An 18,943-nucleotide genomic window follows, 5' to 3' on the forward strand; every position below is an offset into this window, starting at 1 on the left:
ATTGAATTTGCCATAAGCTCACCATCACCATCTAGTGTCACATTTGTACAATGCACTTAAAACGTTATATTTGCAGCTGTATAGCTGAGTCCTTGGGGGTGGGTCTGATATACAGGTTGAGCAAAAGATGACGTTTCCAGGCATTAACACTCCAACAGGTCTTGCTCCTCCATTGGCTTTTTGGGGAGTGTGGGGACAGCAACACCCAATGCCATAGCTTTGGGTCCAGCACAGAAAGCATATCAAGCCTGTGCCTCTCTGCATTGTGGTTCAACTGCCAGCTTTATTGTTCTTACTCTCACCATTGAATTCGAACATATTTAATGCCTGACACCTATAAATGGATAACGATGGCACCAGGCATGCCTTCCTAGGGAGAGGATTCTGCAAGCAGGGAACCACCGCCTGTGTTTCATGCTGCCACTCAACACACACCTCCTGTGTGAGGGCGCATGCTGAGAAGGGCCACCGAGGACAAACATAGGGTAAATATAAATATAAATAAAATAAAATAAATATATCATATACTCACACCTGTTTTCTTATTCCCCTGCCTGCCCTGCAGTGGGCTGTTTTTACATGTGTGTGTTTTTTCTTTTTTGAGTAGAACCACATGGTTATTGTTATTGTTATTATTAACCAGTGTTTGATTTTAATCATGTCTGTTATGCAAAGTAACACAAACTGGCTTACACACACAAAAAAAATTCAGTGCAGCCTAAGCAAAAAAACAATTCACAGCAAAATACACAGCAAGAGAAAAGAATCGCAATGCTCAGTTAATTGTAAAAATAAAATAAAAGTAGTTTGTGTCATGCTTTGGGGATCACTTATGGGTGTGTGCCCAGCAGGTACACACCTCTCTGTCTGCCCTCTGTCTGTTGGCACTGCGCCCAGCGATATGCCCCCCCTCCAAAGCTCCCAAGTGTATTTTCTAGCCAGTGCTGCTCTGAGATCCAGTACAACACTGGTTCTGGGAAGAAGCCATCCCTGGAGTCCCTCTCGGTTCCTAGGCAGCTGCCTTTGCCTTTCTGCCGCAGTGGTTGGGGTTGAAGAAGAGACCAGCTCTGCAGAAGAGGCCGAATGAAAACACACAGAGGAGAAGTCTGATCTGCTGCTGTCCTCTCCTTCTTGCCTGAAGGAATATTATGGCGCATCCTTTTTACTCTCGGGCATCATTTCACCTGGTCAGAAAAACAAGTAGAACAGGGAGACTTAATTATTCAAGCTAGGATTTAACTAAAGATGATAAGCATGAAGGCATTGTTTAGGGGAGGCTGCAAGTTCAGGCTCAGAGGGACCCGTGGCTCACCAGCTCTTGTCTGACCACAACGCCCATCAGACCCAGGCTTGAGGGCAGATACCAAATGATTCCAACTGAGAAACGACTCTGCCCCTGTGGAGATGGCAATCTGGAAACAGTGGCTCATGTTCTCCTGTCCTGCCTCCTTTATAAAGATCTGAGGAATGAGATCATCACCCCGCTCTTACTTACCATCTGCGGCCACATTGTCCTTTCTTTTATCAGACCAAAATGATCAGACAACAGCAAAGGTTGCTAGGTTTATCGAGGGTGCAATGAGATTAAGGGCCACTATCTGAACAATAATCTTGGTCATTTGATTGCCCTTTTTACCCATTGTTAACTGTATATATTGTTTGTTTTATGTTGCTATGGCCATTGGCTAATGCGAATAAAGTTTATCTGTCTATCTAACCCAGGCATCAAGGATGATAGCAACTGTAGTCAGATAACATTGGGAGGGTGACATCTTCCCCATCCCTGCTGCAGGTCTTTTATAAGAAAGAAGAATTATTTCTATTCTACTGAAATTTTGATGTAGTTCTAGGGGCAATTACAGTACATTAAAATGTACAGTTTGTAACACTGGGATCAGTGGACACACTTTTCCTATTGCAGTGTGTGTGTGTGTGTGTGTGTGTGTGTGTGTGTACACATGTCGGGGGCCCCCAGTCTGTATATATGTGCAAATTTTGCAGCTGGGGGGAAAGGGTTCAACATCTCCTCCACTATACATTGCAGTCCTGATGAAAATTGCCCCCACACTTGCTTTTTTGGGGGGGAAATAACTTTTATTGGGAATAATAATAATAATAATAATAATAATAATAATAATAATTTTATTATTTCTATCCCCCCATCTGGCAGGGTTTCCCCAGCTACAAACAAGGATTATGGGAAAAATAAATGATACAAATAAGCAGAACAAGTTTTCTTGTGTCATTTCTATATTCAATTCAATTCAATCTTTATTACAGTCCAGAGACCCAACAGATCATTACAAAGCAATACACAATTTAGACAGCCTCCTATATTGCAAAAACAGCATAATAAATTTGCAGTAAGCCCTCCACCCTGGTTGATTAACAGAAAACAGCAATGCTGATGTGACTGCTAGCAGCTCATTCAGCTTCACATGTAGTTAGGCTCTCAAATGCAATGAAGCTTCATAAAAATTAGTATCCCTACGTGTAAATGTCAACCTTTTGCTGCCCCTGTTTAATTCTGGGTGTCTTGTTGAATCCTTGCTGCATAAGCACAGCTCACTGAAGTCCAAGCAGACCTTAAATCCCAACTGCACGACTAAACTATCATGTTATTCTCTTAGCTTGACATTGTCCTTTCCCATTTCCCAATTATGGACTGGAAACTGCTGTTTACCAGGCAATAATATTTGCTTAGGTAACACAGTGTAATCTACTTTGAAGGCCACCAGGCCTCCAAGCTCTTGTGCAGAGAGAGGCCGTTCCCATTATCTACTATCAAACTCTTTTAACTGGAAATATTGGGGGTTGGAGTGCTAAACCTGGAACCTTCCAAGCTAAGTACATGCTCTGTTCTTCTCTCTTGAGTCTGACAGCATTACCTCTGCTTGGAAAGAAGCCTTGCAATGCTTCTGGCACCTCTCTGAGTATCTGAAGCTTGTAAATCTGCTGGTAGATCTTCTCCGCTACGTCTTCTGCCTGGAAAGATGAAACAACGGCAAGCATCAGGCTACCTTTGGGCAGAAAAGGGTCAGGTTTCTCTGCTGAGATCTCTTTTCTCCTGCTTTGAGTGGGGAATCTTTTTCAGCCTGAGGGCCACATTGCCTCAGAGACAACCTTCCTGGGGCCAAGAGTGGGTGGGGCAACAGATGGGTCTGCAGGAGTGCGCCTTTGGGGGTGAAGTCAAACAGTTGAGCTAGCAGCACTGAAATGACCTCCTCAGGGTGCAAGCCTGGGCCATATGATAAGACCTCATGCTTGCTGATGTGGTCCAAAGGAAAGCAGAGCAAAACATTGGCTGTAGGAGTTGCCAGAGGGAGACGTACAAGGCACCATCTAACCATCTTAGGGACTCCACTCTGGATTTGTGTGGGTTTACTCCTTAACCTTTTCTTCTCCCAAAAATATCTTGCAAGGCAGCAGAAGATCAGAGTTTTCCTTCTCCTAGATCAGGCTTCCTCAACCTCGGCCCTCCAGATGTTTTTGGCCTACAACTCCCATGATCCCTAGCTAGAAGGACCAGTGGTCAGGGATGCTGGGAATTGTAGTCTCAAAACATCTGGAGGGCCGAGGTTGAGGAAGCCTGTCCTAGATGGCCCCTCTCCCCAGGTGGACGAGCCTCATCTGTTCTTCCCTCTACAGCACATGCAGAAACTACTTTCTTGACCGCTGGACCAACTATTGGTCTCATCCACTCAATCTGCCAGAGAATGTGTTCACATGCAGGGGAAGTCCCTAACTCACTAATGATTTGAGACCTGTTGGCTATCCTCACCTGGTTTAGCCAGCCAGTCAAATCTATTTTCTGGGATGTGGCCACTGTCGCATGCTGACAACTTCTAGGAGCCACCGGTAAGAGCTGAGTTCAGGGTGGGGACCAAAAGTGGACATTGTACCCCAGAAGAAGGTGTGTCACCCACCAGAGGTACTGCCCCTCCCCTAACACCTCATACACCCTAGTAGCCTACAGTCCAGCCAGCAGTGGCACCATCTTGCACCCATGACTGCGGATACCCAGGGCCCAACTGATGTCTTGGTGGTAAAGCAGTTTCTGATGTTTGGAAGCCTATCTTGGTAGCTCACCTTATCCGCCATTATCTCATTGGCCTTCCCCAGGTGGGAAAACACTAGGAGGATCCCAGCCTCTCTTATCCTTAGCTCAGGATTATAAATGGCCCGCAAAGATGTCTCCAGAAAGGTTCTCTTCTGATCTTCTGTGAAGATGTTTCTGAACAGCTAAAATAAAAAATGTCCACATTTTAAAGATAGTGTGGCAGAAGTACATGCATATATTTATGTGTATATATGTATGTATATGTGTGTGTGTGTGTGTGTGTGTGTGTGTGTACATTTGAATGGAACAAGTGGAGATCTATAACAAAAGTTACAGTGTCTTCTTTTCCTAAGGCCCCTCCAAATGGGTGTCATTGTGGTTGTATTCTGCGACATATTATTCTTGACATGGGAGGTGGGTTTATTCTGCTTTAGCTTGCTCTGCGATGCTTCCTCAGTGCCACTACATGATTGCTGTCAAGCAACAAAAGCAGGACAACAAGAAACCAGGACAGTTGTGGTATAGAAAGCTATGGAATTTCAGCAAGACATTGTGGGGTGTGCACTGACTGGAAATGGGCAGTGTGACACCCCCAAAACTTTTGCAGTTGCAAACAGTCCTTCAAGCAGGATTATGTGTGACCACCCCAATAGCTTCATGAGCACAAATAATCATGAATAGAAAGGTTCTCTGGTGGGATCTGGTGTCCTTCATAGGAGTCCTCCTGTGAAGGGCTCCACCCAACCTGGAATTAGGAGCTGTGTAGCACTGGTTGGGCTTGCTCGTGAGAAGAAAGGAAGAAAAAGACATACTTCTTTCTTTCCTAACCCCCATCCTCGGGAGAACTTACCCCATTCTTCCAAATAAGTCTGAAGAGCTTTGGTTTAAGGATGGCTGCTAATTTCAAATCTGAGTATATTATTGCTCAAGCTTGTAAGGGTGGGGTAGGTTTCTAAAGCGTGGGGAAGGGATTAGGTGCCATGTTTCTATTTCAAGCAGGCTAACTCCCTTTCCCTTTCTTTCCTCCCCACAACCAGAACCCACAAAACCTGGTGGGCCCTGGGTGCTACTAAGCATGCCCAGTTAAAATGAAGTCTCCCTCTCTCCCTTTCAGGTTGTAAACAGATACATTTCTACATATCTAGAGAGTCCCTCAAGTGTGCATAAACCATCGTCTTGCCCATGGTGGCCCCATTTTGCTGCCAAAGTGGTAGGCAGGAGTCAGGGTTTCCCAAACTTGATCCTCCAGCTGTTTTTGGACTATAGTTCCCATCATTCCTGCTAATGAGGGGTGGTGTGAGTTATAGTCCAAAAACAGCTGGTGACCCAAGTTTGGGAAACTATGGCATAGGGCCACCAACACCATTCTTGAAAGGAATGATGCTGTGGTCAGAGGGCTCTGTCATCAGCACCACCGATACTGAGGGCTTGTCCACACTTGGGCTTGTCCTGAGTCTAGAAAGCATGGGTCTGAGTGGTCTTCAGCTTGTCCTATGCATTCTTAGAATGGGTCCGAGTGGTTTCCCATTGCCCTGTGGCTTTTCCCAGGGAAAACCCACTCTTTAGCGATGAATCAGGGCAAATATCAATCACCGAAAACTCGATTGATGTTTGTTCCGATTCAGCTGCAAAGAGCGGGTTTTCCCCAGGGGAAAGTGGAAGTATGGATGAGCCTCTTCTACACCAGCCTAATTCTGGAAAAGCATGAGGCATTTCCATTGGGTGTGAATTTGTCCATATTTAATGCTGCCTCAGAGGTATGTTCTTACCTCACCCACCCTGCAGGAATCCACGTAAGCCAGCATTTTCTGGTCTTCGTAACTGTGGCACCACAGTTCTTCAGCCTCACTCACGCTCAGCCCTGACAGGGAGACAGCAGAAGTACCTCTGTTTCTGTCTATGTAATGGTTCTCGTTGACATTACGACCTGGGATCTTTCTGTCCCCTTCGGAAGATAACTGCTATCTGTGTAAGGATTGTGAGGTATCCTAAGATTTCCCCACAAGGGAATTTGTCCAATCCCACTTGTTCCTGCAGTGGTCCGAAGCAAGACTTGAGAAATAAAGATTTGCATCTGGGTTAGGAGAAGGTATGTCAAATACTTTGTGGCCTTAATTGCTACGCTTACGTTTATATATGGAGTGTGGCCTATCGGAGAAGACGAGGACAGCATGAAACACAACAGTGAGCAGGCTGCCAGGTTTTTGGGTTTTTGTGTGTGTGTTTTTTGCAGGTATCAGCTTTCTTGTAGAAGAATTAATATGTGAAAAGCAGGGAGATCATTTCTCAGTTAAGTCCTAATCCCTGTGGGATACTTTGCCCTCTGGGATCTATACAAGTTAAGAGAAACTAGAACAATGACACCTTTCAGCATGGGTGAGGAGATTAGCTCAATGCTACAGTGCTGAATGGGACACAGGTGGCGCTGTGATCTAAACCACTGAGTCTAGGGCTTGCTGGTCAGCAGTTTGAATCCCCACAAGAGGGTGAGCTCCTGTTGTTCAGTCCCAGCTCCTGCCCACCTAGCAGTTTGAAAGCACTTCAAGTGCAAGTAAATAAATAGGTACCGCTCCGGCGGGAAGGTAAACGGTGTTTCCGTGTGCTGCTCTGGTTTGTCAGAAGCGGCTTAGTCATGCTGGCCGCATGTCCCGGAAGCTGTCTGTGGACAAACGCCGGCTCCCTCAGCCTATAGAGCGAGATGAGCGCGCAACCCCAGAGTCGCCCACGACTGGACTGAACGGTCAGGGGTACCTTTACCTTTACAGTGCTGAAACAATAAGCCTGGAAAGAGTTTATAAGATGTGATAAGCATGCACTGCCCTACCTTAAGCACAGATAGGTGAAGGTAGGATAGGTGAAGGTAGGGGCAGGCTTAGGGTTAGAAACAGGTCCTAATATTAAGAAGAATGAGGGGGTCACCAAGGCAACTGATAGTGGGTGTCATGAAACTGTGAGCTATTTAATTTACCACAACTTGTGCTTTTAACTCCTAGGAAGACAGAGTTGTGGGATTTTCAGCCTCTAGTGTCAAAATAATTTGAGTAGCCTTGACTAGGTCAGTGTGTGTGTAAAATTTGCACACCACCCTTCACCTGTCGATCTCAAGGCAGTTCACAACATAAAATTGCAGTACACACAACACTTATGATTTATAACGAAATTATGATATAAAAATGTCCATGGTTCAGATGCATCTCCAACTCGCTTTGAAACATCTTGAGGAGATACATCCTTAATGGAAAATGTTCTAAAGGGATGAGACACTGTATATGGATTTTCATGACACTGTATTATCAGTCATTGGAAGCCATATGTGGCCTCCCAACAAGGGGCTGCTGGTCTCATGTTTTCAAACCAACTTACCCATCTGATTGAGGAGCAGCTCATAAAGGCAGCTGATGGTCAACCTGGCCTGGTTGCTCACATCTTCCATCGTATCTGTGATACAGATTCCAAACTGTGCCACGTGGTGTCCCAAGGCAGGAAGCTCAGTAGACTTCTGCAGGGACAGAAGACAACAGAGATCTCCACCCATATTTTGTGGTCTGCTTCTCCCCTTGTTTCAACTGAGCTCTACTCTTCACATCCTCAGTCCAGTATATCTGAAAGAGCGTCTCCACCCCCATCATTCTACCCGGACACTGAGGTCCAGCGCCGAGGGCCTTCTGGTGGTTCCCTCACTGCGAGAAGCCAAGTTACAGGGAACCAGGCAGAGGGCCTTCTTGGTAGTGGCACCCGCCCTGTGGAACGCCCTCCCACCAGATGTCAAAGAGAACAACAACTACCAGACTTTTAGAAGACATCTGAAGGCAGCCCTGTTTAGGGAAGCTTTTAATGTTTGATGCATTACTGTATTTTAATATTTTGTTGGAAGCCGCCCAGAGTGGCTGGGGAAGCCCAGCCAGATGGTGGGGTATAAATTATTATTATTATTATTATTATTATTATTATTATTATTATTACCCTAGCCTGTGAGGAAGACAGGTCCTTAGCAGGAATCCTTGCTGTGGACACATTCCCATGAACATGGAGAAGGGGAAATGACAGATTGGATCCGCTTCGCCTAGTACTTATAATAATATAATAATCATTTTATTATTTGTACCCCACCCATCTGTCTGGGTTGCCCCAGCCACTCTGGACGGCTTCCAACAAATATAAAAGCATAATAAAACATCAAACTCATATCTCCTAATCGGGGCTGCCGTATTGAGCCAGGTTCTGGGGGTACTCACGTTGAAATCTGGCAGCAGAAGAGCATGTCGCAACACAGTGGTGCTGCAGAGGACAGACCTATACCTCTCTTGGGGATCGTTGGAATGAATCCAGAAGTTGATGTGCTGAGGAAGGAAGCAGCAGCTCAGAATGACTGCAACACCTGGCCTGAGACACACCACACATTGACAACTGTGTCCCCACAAACATCTCTTCTTCCTCTCTGCCCTGTCATTTGATCTTGAAAAATTCTAAATGGACTCTGCATTTGTCAAGCTGATGCTGGTTTGTTGCATCCCTTAAGCCAGCCAGGTCCAAAGTCCATTTCGGGGGCTAATCCAGCACACTGGTCAGTTTAACCCAGCCCCTACAAAAAGCGCAACAACTTTGGGGTAAAATCATAAAGGTTGACAACTTTGGTCGGCCCTCTGGTCGGCTCTCACAGCCCTTCACTTCATCAAATCTGGCCCTCTTTGAAAAAAGTTTGGACACCACTGCGACTTAAGCCATGTTGCTATCCTGTTGCCTGGCGGGTGATGCTGCTGACTCAAATAATGCCTACTACAATGAAAACTATATTCCCATGAGATGTATTTACATGAAACATTGTTTATTGTGTTCTCGTTCTCTCTTTCTCTGGGATTTATGTGAACAATGAACAGCTGGCTATAAATACATTAAGCAAATATTCGTAAATGCTTTCCCTGCCAGATTCTCCATCGTATAAGTGGCAAGATAAAGTGCCACTCTCTTCCCTTTAACCCACTCACCTTCAAAATAAACAGCAGGTGGCTTGTAGTTGGAACCTCAGACAGCAAGCCCTTCAGCATGATCTCCATTGTGTCTGCAGACGACTGGTAGAGAGCCTGAAGGGAAAGAGAGCCAAAGGCTAGTGCAGGGTTTTGCAAACTTGGGTTTTCAGCTGTTTTTGGACTACAGCCCCCATCATCCCTAGCTAGCAGGACCAGTTGTCAGGGATTCTGGGAACTGTAGTCCAAAAAACAGCTGGAGACCCAAGTTTGGCAAACCCTGGGCTCATGTGTAGAGCAGGAGTGGGGAACCTGTGTCCCTCTAGATGTTGCTGAACTTCAACTCCCATCATTCCCAGCCTGCATGAACAATGGCGAGGAACGTTGGGAGTTGTAGTCCAACAAAGATGATCTGGAGGACCATAGGTTAGCCACTCCTGGTGTAGAGGCTGAATTCCTTTGCCCACTAACAAATAAGATGACAATCAGACTGCCACTTCCTGAGGAGTGCCTATGTTAAGTCTGTTGCAGGGGAAACAACAGAGTCCTGTGGCTTTTGTGGACCAGAGTTCCACTTCATCAGATACTTGAAAGGTTGTCCTCAGTTGGCAGGTAAGAACATAAGATGCTTTCTGATGGAGCAGACCAAAGGTCCACCTAGTCTGGCATCCTCTTCCCAACCAGATGCCTATGGGACACCCACAAGAAGGACCTTAGTGTAGCATTGTTCCTCCCAGAAACTGGTACTCAGAGGCGCACTGGCTTCAGCAGTGGAGGTATAACCCAGATCAGGGGTCAGCAAAATTTTTCAGCAGGGGACCGGTCCACTGTCCCTCAGACCTTGTGGGGGGCCAGACTATATATTTTTTGGGGGGATGAACAAATTCCTGTGCCCCACAAATAACCCAGAGACACATTTTAAATAAAAGCACACATTCTACTCATGTAAAAACACACTGATTCCCGGATCGTCCGCAGGCCACATTTAGAAGGTGATTGGGCCGGATCCGGCCCCCAGGCCTTAGTTTGCCTACCCATGACCTAGATGCAGTGGGCTCAAATGTCATGAGAAGCAAAAAAAGAGAAGTCTTCAGCAGTTCAAGTTGAAAAATATATGCAGATAGGCTACAGAAAACCGTGTAGCTCAGCCTGTCCAAGGAAGACCCTTCTTTGGGAAGCAGATTCAGGATAACAAGATGGAATGTGTGATGTAGTCAAACAACTCCCCATCCTTGTTTTTCTGATACTTACACCTGCCTGCCGTAGCCCTGAGGAGGGACTATCTCTCAGCAATATGAGCAAAACTAAAGGGACGGTGCACTACAGAGCCAGAAAGAGAATATTCTCTTTCCCCAGTATTTATAAGAAACCCTGAATTTACCTGGCTGTGAGGATTTTCCAAATCTGTTTCCATGTTGAAAATGCCATGGAGAGCCAGCCGCAAGATACCAGACAGTTGCTCAGGATCAAATGGGGGCTTCATTTTGCTGGCAGGACCAAAGGAAAAGCAACTGGTTATTATGCTGGTTGAGAGGAGGGGCTGTGAAATAGAGAAAAATGCAAATTCTGTTCTCCCTTTAAAAGTGTGGGGGGGGCACCTCTTTCCTCCATGGAGTCTTTTCCTCCATGTTCTCCTAAGTAAGCCAACAATGTCATGTAGATGCTGCACATGCCTGGAAATGGCAAGTTTCTGCCCTCTCACCAGAGATCATGATGCTGTGTCTGCAAATCCCACTGAGAAGCAGAGAATCAGAGAACTGTAGAAGTGGAAGGGACCCTGAGGATCATCTAGTCCAGGGGTAGCCAACCTTTTTATACCTACCGCCCACTAATGCATCTTTCTTGATGGTATAATTTCCTTACCGCCCATCAGTGCTCGATGGAAGCAAGATTCAGCTTGTGCCGTAGAACCCCCTACTGCCCACCTAGAATCCTGAAACACCCACTAGTGGGCAGTAGGGACCAGGTTGACAACCCCTGGTCTAGTCCTTGAATGCAGGAATATGCAGCTATCCAATACAGGGATCAAACCTGCAACCTTGGCATTATCAGCACAGCGCTCTAACCAGCTGAGCTACGTCCAAGAAAAAGGTATGTGGGGTTTTCTCCTTAATGAGAACTATATGCTGAGCACCACTTTCCTGGCTGAGGATCCTATGGATTGGAAGTGCCTGAAGTTTTCTCTGCCTGTCTCCTGCCCCGAGATAAGTTGCTGTGGTGTCATGGGCTGGGGATAAGCACAGTCCTGCTTTCAAGCATTCTAAATGAGGCACCCACGTTGCAGGCGCCAAAAACCGAATGCTCAGGACATCCCTAAGCAGCATTCTAAATCAACAGGATTTGTCTAGATTGGGAATATGAGCTATAGGAGAAAACTTTAGAGTTGCAAAGAAGAATTTAGAGTAGCGCCCTCGGAAGAATGTAAGAGGAGCAGACAAAACAAAGGGCTTGGGTTTAAGAAAAAATAATTTAATCTAGTGCACATTTGTAGTTTAAAGATTATCATCCAAGAGGAGTCTGGAGCATGACCATAAAAAAGTAAGAAAAGGCATGGGAAAATCTGAACTGAATATCATCAGTATAACAGTGATGGTACAAACCAAAAGAAGTCACAAGGGACACTGACTGAAAGAGGAAGCAATGAAGAGAAGCACATAGCCACATCAGTACCATATATTTAATGCACATTTAAAACACATGGGTTTCCCCAAACAGTAGTTTACCCCTCACAGAGCTACAATTCCCAGCACCCTTAACAACCAGAAACCCGTTTGGTTTTTAAAACAAACAGGAGGGAATAATAGAAGTTTGTGTGAAATGTAGTTTGAGGTGGAGCTGAGGATTTCTGGGTTTATTCCGGCAGTGGTGTGGGAGGTGAGAAATGCAACTGGGGAAAAAATCCCCCTTCCCCAATGATGTAGTTGAGAAATACCAGTGCTAGAGCCAGTCTGGATGTCACTGTCATAGGTTGACTTGGTACCTGAGGTTGTAGACCGTGAGCATTGAGCAGGACAGGAGGAACGATGGCACAGAGTGAACAGGCAGTGTCTCCATCACCATCTGGGAGTGAGTGGTACATGTAGGACGAAAGGGGAGAGTCATTGCTGTGTAACACTTTCCTTCCATGTTCTATTACTCAGCTGCAGTGGTGTAGCAGGGGTTGCCAGCGCCTGGGGCCATGCAGAGGGCAACAAATGGAATACGCATGCACATTCAACTGCCTAATGGTATCTACGCCACCCAGGAGATTATAGCCACAGAGATAAGAAAATAAGAGTTGTTCCATTGTCTGGAGAGGTCACTTCCTGGTTTGCATGGAGAAACTGTTTTCAATGGAGACCAGTGATGGAAGTAAACAGCTGCATCGAAGCAGCACCGGGTATTGAAATTTTGCACCCCCTAACAATCTTGCACCCGGGGCAACTGCCGCTATGGTTTCCTCATGCTACACCACTGCTCAGCTGTATTTGTCGCTTTTCCCCATCTAGTCGTCTTCCCCAAACCTCCAAGCCGACATTACACCTTCAGGATATCATTGTTATTATTATTATTTACAATAGATCTGGCCATCCTGTTCTAATATGGCTGCACACTTCTCTCCTTTCTGCCACAGCCACATCTCCTCCCTTCCCCTGGGTTCTTCTGTACCCCTCAACATTGAGTCCACCCCCCCCCCCATGCTTAAGCTGCCCATCTGCCCCACAGGATTCCTGGTGCCAGATATCTCACTTACCAGAACTGCTTCCACCAATTCATTCTTTGTGTATGGGAGATCCAAGGTGTCCTTGCCACTTTTCTGCGCAGCCATGCAACTAGCAGAAAGGGCACGGAGGAAGCTAATTTTCTCCTCATTGTTGTCCAGGATACTCTGGAAAATATTATTCATTCAAGCTGCCCCTACTCCTATGTGGGAACGGCAACAAAGTCTTGCAGCGCAGAGTGACACTGTCCAGCATTCCCACCACCCCACTCCATTCCATTCCCTTTCTCCCATTTTCCATTTCCTCCACCCACAAATCTCCATCATCATTCCATGGCCACTGAGCATGCTGTATCCTTATTGGGCTGGTTTTTTTTGAGTAGGGGGATCCCCTTAGGGCAGGCTTCCTCAAACTCAGCCCTCCAGATGTTTTGAGACTACAATTCCCATCACCCCTGACCACTGGTCCTGCTAGCTAGGGATCATGGGAGTTGTAGGTCAAAAACATCTGGAGGGCCGAGTTTGAGGAAGCCTGCCTTAGGGTGTGTGTGTTTTTGTAAAAGCTTTTTTTTTGTACTTTGGCAAATGTTGGAGCTAATTTCTTTGTGGATGATGCTGTTTTGGCTATGTAAACTATGGCAATCGCAGCCTGAACCAGGAGCTGCTGGCATGGTAAGCAACAGCTGCCACCTGACCACCCAACAGCTGAGTTGCTGTTACTCAATTCTGACCAAACTAAGCTTCCTAAAGCAAAATATACACCAGGAGGCTTAGTTTGGTCAGAATCCAGTATAAATGAGCCACCGTAGCCACTAGAGCAGAGCTTTCCAAAGTTTTCATGTTGGCGACACACCTTTTAGACATGCATCATTTTATGACACAGTAATTCAGTTTCACTAGCAAACCGGAGCTTAAACTAACCCCTTTCCAGCCCCAGGAGGAGTGTGGGGAGCGTTCGCATGACACACCTGCCCACTGCAGCTGACAAACCAATGTGTTGCGACACACAACTTGGAAAGCTCTATGCTAGAGGGCTGTGAAAATGTGTGCCATGGGCTTTTTAGACTTGTCTACCCATGTACTACCTGAAACCAAAGGGGTGCTTTGGTTGCCAGATGCGATTCCCCCCCCCCCAGTTCTCCTCCCCCCTCACTATAAAACCTGTCCTTTGATACATTGCATTTCCACAATATATAATATATTGCAATAAAATATTGCACTGTACTCTAACCTCCTAATGGGAGTGCAAACTGGAACGTGTCCAGAGGAGGGCAACCAAAATGGTCAAAGGCCTGGAAACGATGCCTTATGAGGAACGGCTAAGGGAGCTGGGCATGTTTAGCCTGGAGAAGAGGAGGTTAAGGGGTGATATGATAGCCATGTTCAAATATATAAAAGGATGTCACATAGAGGAGGGAGAAAGGTTGTTTTCTGCTGCTCCAGAGAAGCGGACACGGAGCAATGGATCCAAACTACAAGAAAGAAGATTCCACCTAAACATTAGGAAGAACTTCCTGACAGTAAGAGCTGTTCGACAGTGGAATTTGCTGCCAAGGAGTGTGGTGGAGTCTCCTTCTTTGGAGGTCTTTAAGCAAAGGCTTGACAACCATATGTCAGGAGTGCTCTGATGGTGTTTCCTGCTTGGCAGGGGGTTGGACTCGATGGCCCTTGTGGTCTCTTCCAACTCTATGATTCTATGATTCCTAATGGAGCTAGCTATGCGTTCTCCAGCAAGCTGTTCTGTCTCCACCTTGAGTTACTGCCCTCCCCACCTTGCCAAGCTCTCAGCATTCCTGGGTTACTGGGCATAACCTGAAATTCTCAGAGTCCCCCTGAGAATGTGTAGACATCCCCTTCCTTTTTTTAGCGGCTCCATTTCAGCTGCAGTGTTGTTGGCACTGAGCTCCTGGAGTCACTATCAGAGAGAGTAGCAATATGTCTGGACAGCGTATCCTTGTTTCAATTTTTTGCTTAGCTACATTTTATGCAGCCCTCAAGACTCAACTTCAACTTCCACCAGTCCCAGCAAGCATAGTCAATGGCCAGGAAATATAGTTCAGCAACATTTGGGGGGACCAAAGCTTCCCAATATCTGTCTTAGGTTTTATGCTTCACCACTTTCACAGTTTCTTAAGGGTTCTGGGATATTTCTGATGCAAGGGATGGGTTGATGGGAAATGAAAACAGTATTTTATCCTGGTGGTCTTTCTTACTGGTAAGTTTTTATTAACTCCATGAAGTTGTCACCCTTAAGAAATTCCCAGGATTCTTTGGGAGAAAGCCACGATTGTTAAAGTGGTTTAAGAGTACTGCTCTTTAGTGCTCAAACGGAGCTAACAGGAATTTGGGTTTTCCCCAGATTGCTATTTTTTCTGATATATCACTGAGACTCCTTAAAAGGAGACTCCTTAAAGGGAGACTCCTTAAAGGGAGTGAAAGGCGGGATATCAAATCCAAACTCTTCATATATATATATATATATATATATATATATATATATATATATGAAATCAATAATTGCAGTCACCTGTCTATGACAGTTGTGTACATTTTACAATTTTGTGTGTGTTCTGTAAGCTGCCCAGATTGGCTGGGGAAAGCCAGCCAGGCGGGTGGGATATACATAATAAAATCATCATCATCATCATCATTCAGTGCATGGTGTGGGAGTGACCATGTGCTCAGGATCCTGCAAACACAAGTTTTGCTTCAAAAGCAGGAAGGAAGGGAGGAAGGAAGGAAGGAAGGAAGGAAGGAAGGAAGGAAGGAAGGGGAAATTTGTACCTGTTCTTCACAATTAGGTGTTTCCATCATATTAACGATGATGTCAAGATCTGATAAGGTCCCCATCTCTGAATAGATTGAGGGCATCGACTGGATCGTAGATTCCAAGGTACTGAATGACGAAACTACAGCAAAAGATATGGTAGAAGCAGATTAGTGGGCCTTTGTAGTGGGTACTCCTGGAGTACAAGAACCTCTTTCTTTTTTTGCTGCCCAGGACAGTCATTTTAGGCTGGCACCCACAGCACTCATGTCAAAACAGCACTGGAAAACCAGTATTTCCATACTTCATCAAAAAGGGGTGCAGCCAGGGCCGGATTTAGGTTTGATGAGGCCCTTTATATATCCAGCTGTTCATTGTCAGCAACAAATTGTTGCTGTTTTTTTATTTTCATTCATGTTTTTCTTTTTCTTTTGTTTTAACCACTTTTTAAATAAATGAAATTCTTGTAATAAATGAAGAAGTAGTAGTAGAAGAAGAAGAAGAAGAAGAAGAAGAAGAAGAAGAAGAAGAAGTATAGATATTTAATTTCTCCTTGCCCATTGGGAAAACAACCCTTCCTTGAACAGGACCATTTGGTGCCATCATTGCAATGGAAAAACCCCTTGCAACCAGGCCCCACCCCTCTGCCTCAGTCTTTGTGACTGACCCAATTCACCAGATTCTTGGCTTTTGTCTGAACAACCCACTTTAACCCCCCCCCGGCACCTCCTTACCTATAGTACCCCCAATTGTACTTGTGCTCTCTGGGGTGGTGCTCACAAGTACTAGTGAGTTGTGGGTTGTCAGGGCACGGACATCGAGCCGATCAACGTTGGGTTGCTTCTTCTCCATTACTGGGTCTTGCTTCTCCTGTAGTGGTTTAAAGCTTTGGGGGCTGGTCTTGCAGTTCCCACAGCAGTCCCAGAGCAGTCTTCTGTTTCCCCCATCCCCTACCGAAACATCCCTGTGTGCTCTGCAAAGGCGAAACCTCCAGGATTTGGAAGGCCCTTTCTTCTGATCCTTGGATTCAGGGCCCACAGCTTGCATCCTGTGGTAGGCCGTGCATGGCCTGCCCTTGGGAAGGGTCTCCAAGGAAACATCAGGATCTCTCTCGGGAGCACTTACACTTTCCTCCTCCGCTGGAGCAGCATTGGTGTTCCTACTTGAAAGGAGGGCCCGCAGTCTTCCCAACCTTGAACAGAGTGGGGGAAAGCTGAGGAACGGGGCTTGTGACGCCACCTTATTTTACTGAGCTTAGTCTACCTTAGCCCTCTAGGATGGGGAACCGGTGGCCCTTCATAAGATGTTGGACCACCAGCTCCATCCAGTACACAGACTGAGACCATTCCTGCCTGCAGACTGTCTCGCCAGAGTGGACTACTGCAACACACTCTACGTGGGGCTACCTTTGAAAGTGACCCGGAAACTCCAATTAATTCAGAATGCAGCAGCTAGACTGGTGACTGGGAGTGACCATATAACACCAGCCCTGAGAGACCTGCATTGGCTCCCAGTACAGTGGTACCTCAGGTTAAGTACTTAATTCATTCCGGGGGTCCGTTCTTAACCTGAAACTGTTCTTAACCTGAAGCACCACTTTAGCCTATGGGGCCTCCTGCTGCCGCTGCACTGCCGGAGCACAATTTCTGTTCTGATCCTGAAGCAAAGTTCTTAACCTGAAACACTATTTCTGGGTTAGCGGAGTCTGTGACCTGAAGCATATGTAACCTGAAATGTATGTAACCCGAGGTACCACTAGTGGTACCTCTGGTTGCAAACTTAATTTGTTCCGAAGGTCCGTTCTTAACATGAAACTGTTCTTAATCTGAGGCGCGCTTTCGCTAATGGGGCCTCCCGCTGTCGCCACGCTGCTGCCACACAACTTCCACTTGCATCCCGGGGAAAAGTTCGCCTCCAGGTGCACCTACTTCCGGGTTAGCGGAGCTTGTTACCCGAAGCATTCACAAGGAGGACGGTATATAACCAGAGGTATTACTGTACAGTGGTACCTCTGGTTGTGAACAGGATCCATTCCAGAGCTCTGTTCGCAACCTGAGCAGAACGCAACCCACGTCTGCGCATGCACGGGTCACGATTCGCCACTTCTGCGCATGACATCATTTTGAGTGTCTGTGCATGCGCAAGCAGCGAAACCCAGAAGTAACCCTTTCCGGTACTTCCGGGTCGCAGCGGGACGCAACCTGAGAACGCTCAACCTGAAGCAAACGCAACACGAGGTATGACTGTACTTAAACCGTTGAAGGTAGGTCTGTCTTTTGAAAATAAACCCTGCCATGGCTGGGGAGGAAGGAATTCCCTAGAACTGTTCTGAACTAAAGCAGGCCTGGCTCATGGTATTTGGTTGTCTGAGGGAGTTTGGCAAAAGCCAGTTGGACTAGCAGCTGAATCTGAGGGCAGCAGATTAGTGTAGGGGATGCATAATATGTATGCCTCTCACGCAGCAACTGGGGAATGGCAGGGAGGCTGCCATGGCTGCTCCCTGGCACCTGCCGCCTAAGGCAATTTCCGCACTCTGCCCAATGGTAGGACTGTTCCAAATGGATATTGTTAGAACCAGAGCACAGAGCTGCTAAGAGAGCCTACTTACATCTCCGAATATCTAATTCCCCCCGTCACATTCAGTCTCTTCAGGAAGTGTTGTCCGGAGGCTTCTTAATCACCTGGGCGAGGTCTAGAAAACAAAAGTATTTTCAGACTGAACAAATCTCTGCCACCAGCCAAATCAGGAACAAATGCAACCCCCATGTTCCCCCTATATGTGATCCGACATGAACACACAATCCCCATGTACATCATTTCAAACTGATTTTTTAGTGTGGCATCAACTACACTTTACAACTCTCTGCCTATTGATATCTGGCAGGTGTCTTTAATTCCTCTTTCTCTCTCTTTTAACCCGTTTTCTATTCTTTTCTTCTTTTTCTTTATCTCCTCCCCTTTTTGTGTTTTTATTATAATCTAAATAGAAGTCTTAGTTTAGTTAAAAAAGGGGAAAGATATTAAGCTCTGTATTTTTCTCTATAAGCAATAATTTATTTATTTAAGATACCTGGCAGTTGTCTTCACTATACTCTTTCCGGGGCTTACTTAACATTTTCTTATTTAGGCAAACCGATCCAGACATTTAGTAGTTTCATGTGTTTTAATTTGTTTTTAGCTCATTGTTGATTTTAATGAGTTGTTGAATGTTTTTTCTTATAAGGCTATTTTTAGCCGCTTTTAATCGACAAATTTACTTTTCCGTAAACCGCTTAGAGGTTTTATTACGATCAAGGAGTATGTAATTATTTTTCCCAAATAAACAATTTCCTACTGATGTGACAAGTCAGTCCAAAGCACACACATGTTCTGTGCATTAGGATCATTGGAAGTTGTCTCAGTTATCCCCCTTGTTCTTCAACCTAATCTGTTCCTCTAGGCCACTGGCATGG

At 45.8% G+C, this 18,943-nt stretch overlaps 1 protein-coding gene across 2 annotated transcripts; it reads right to left on the reverse strand.

The window, feature by feature from the left end:
* Nucleotides 1–746: 746 nt before the first annotated feature.
* Nucleotides 747–18,443, reverse strand: LOC308466184 (maestro heat-like repeat-containing protein family member 7). 2 transcript variants are annotated; one of them, XM_080986863.1, is made up of 14 exons: nucleotides 18,100–18,442; nucleotides 16,617–16,683; nucleotides 16,226–16,361; nucleotides 15,509–15,633; nucleotides 12,758–12,892; nucleotides 12,005–12,084; nucleotides 10,406–10,511; nucleotides 9,046–9,141; nucleotides 8,296–8,400; nucleotides 7,424–7,559; nucleotides 5,830–5,921; nucleotides 4,090–4,242; nucleotides 2,889–2,985; nucleotides 747–1,184 (listed from the first exon to the last, which is right to left on the reverse strand). In XM_080986863.1, coding segments are annotated over exons 1-14 (1,368 nt in total). In that variant the 5' UTR covers nucleotides 18,102–18,442; the 3' UTR covers nucleotides 747–1,146. The 2 variants fall into 2 exon arrangements, with proteins under 2 accessions (XP_080842989.1, XP_080842988.1); XM_080986862.1 differs by having other exon boundaries at nucleotides 16,226–16,683; nucleotides 18,100–18,443.
* Nucleotides 18,444–18,943: the final 500 nt, after the last annotated feature.

The sequence above is a fragment of the Podarcis pityusensis genome (assembly GCF_964106645.2).
Source record: "Podarcis pityusensis genome assembly, chromosome: 17".
NCBI classification, from domain to species: Eukaryota; Metazoa; Chordata; class Lepidosauria; order Squamata; family Lacertidae; genus Podarcis; species Podarcis pityusensis.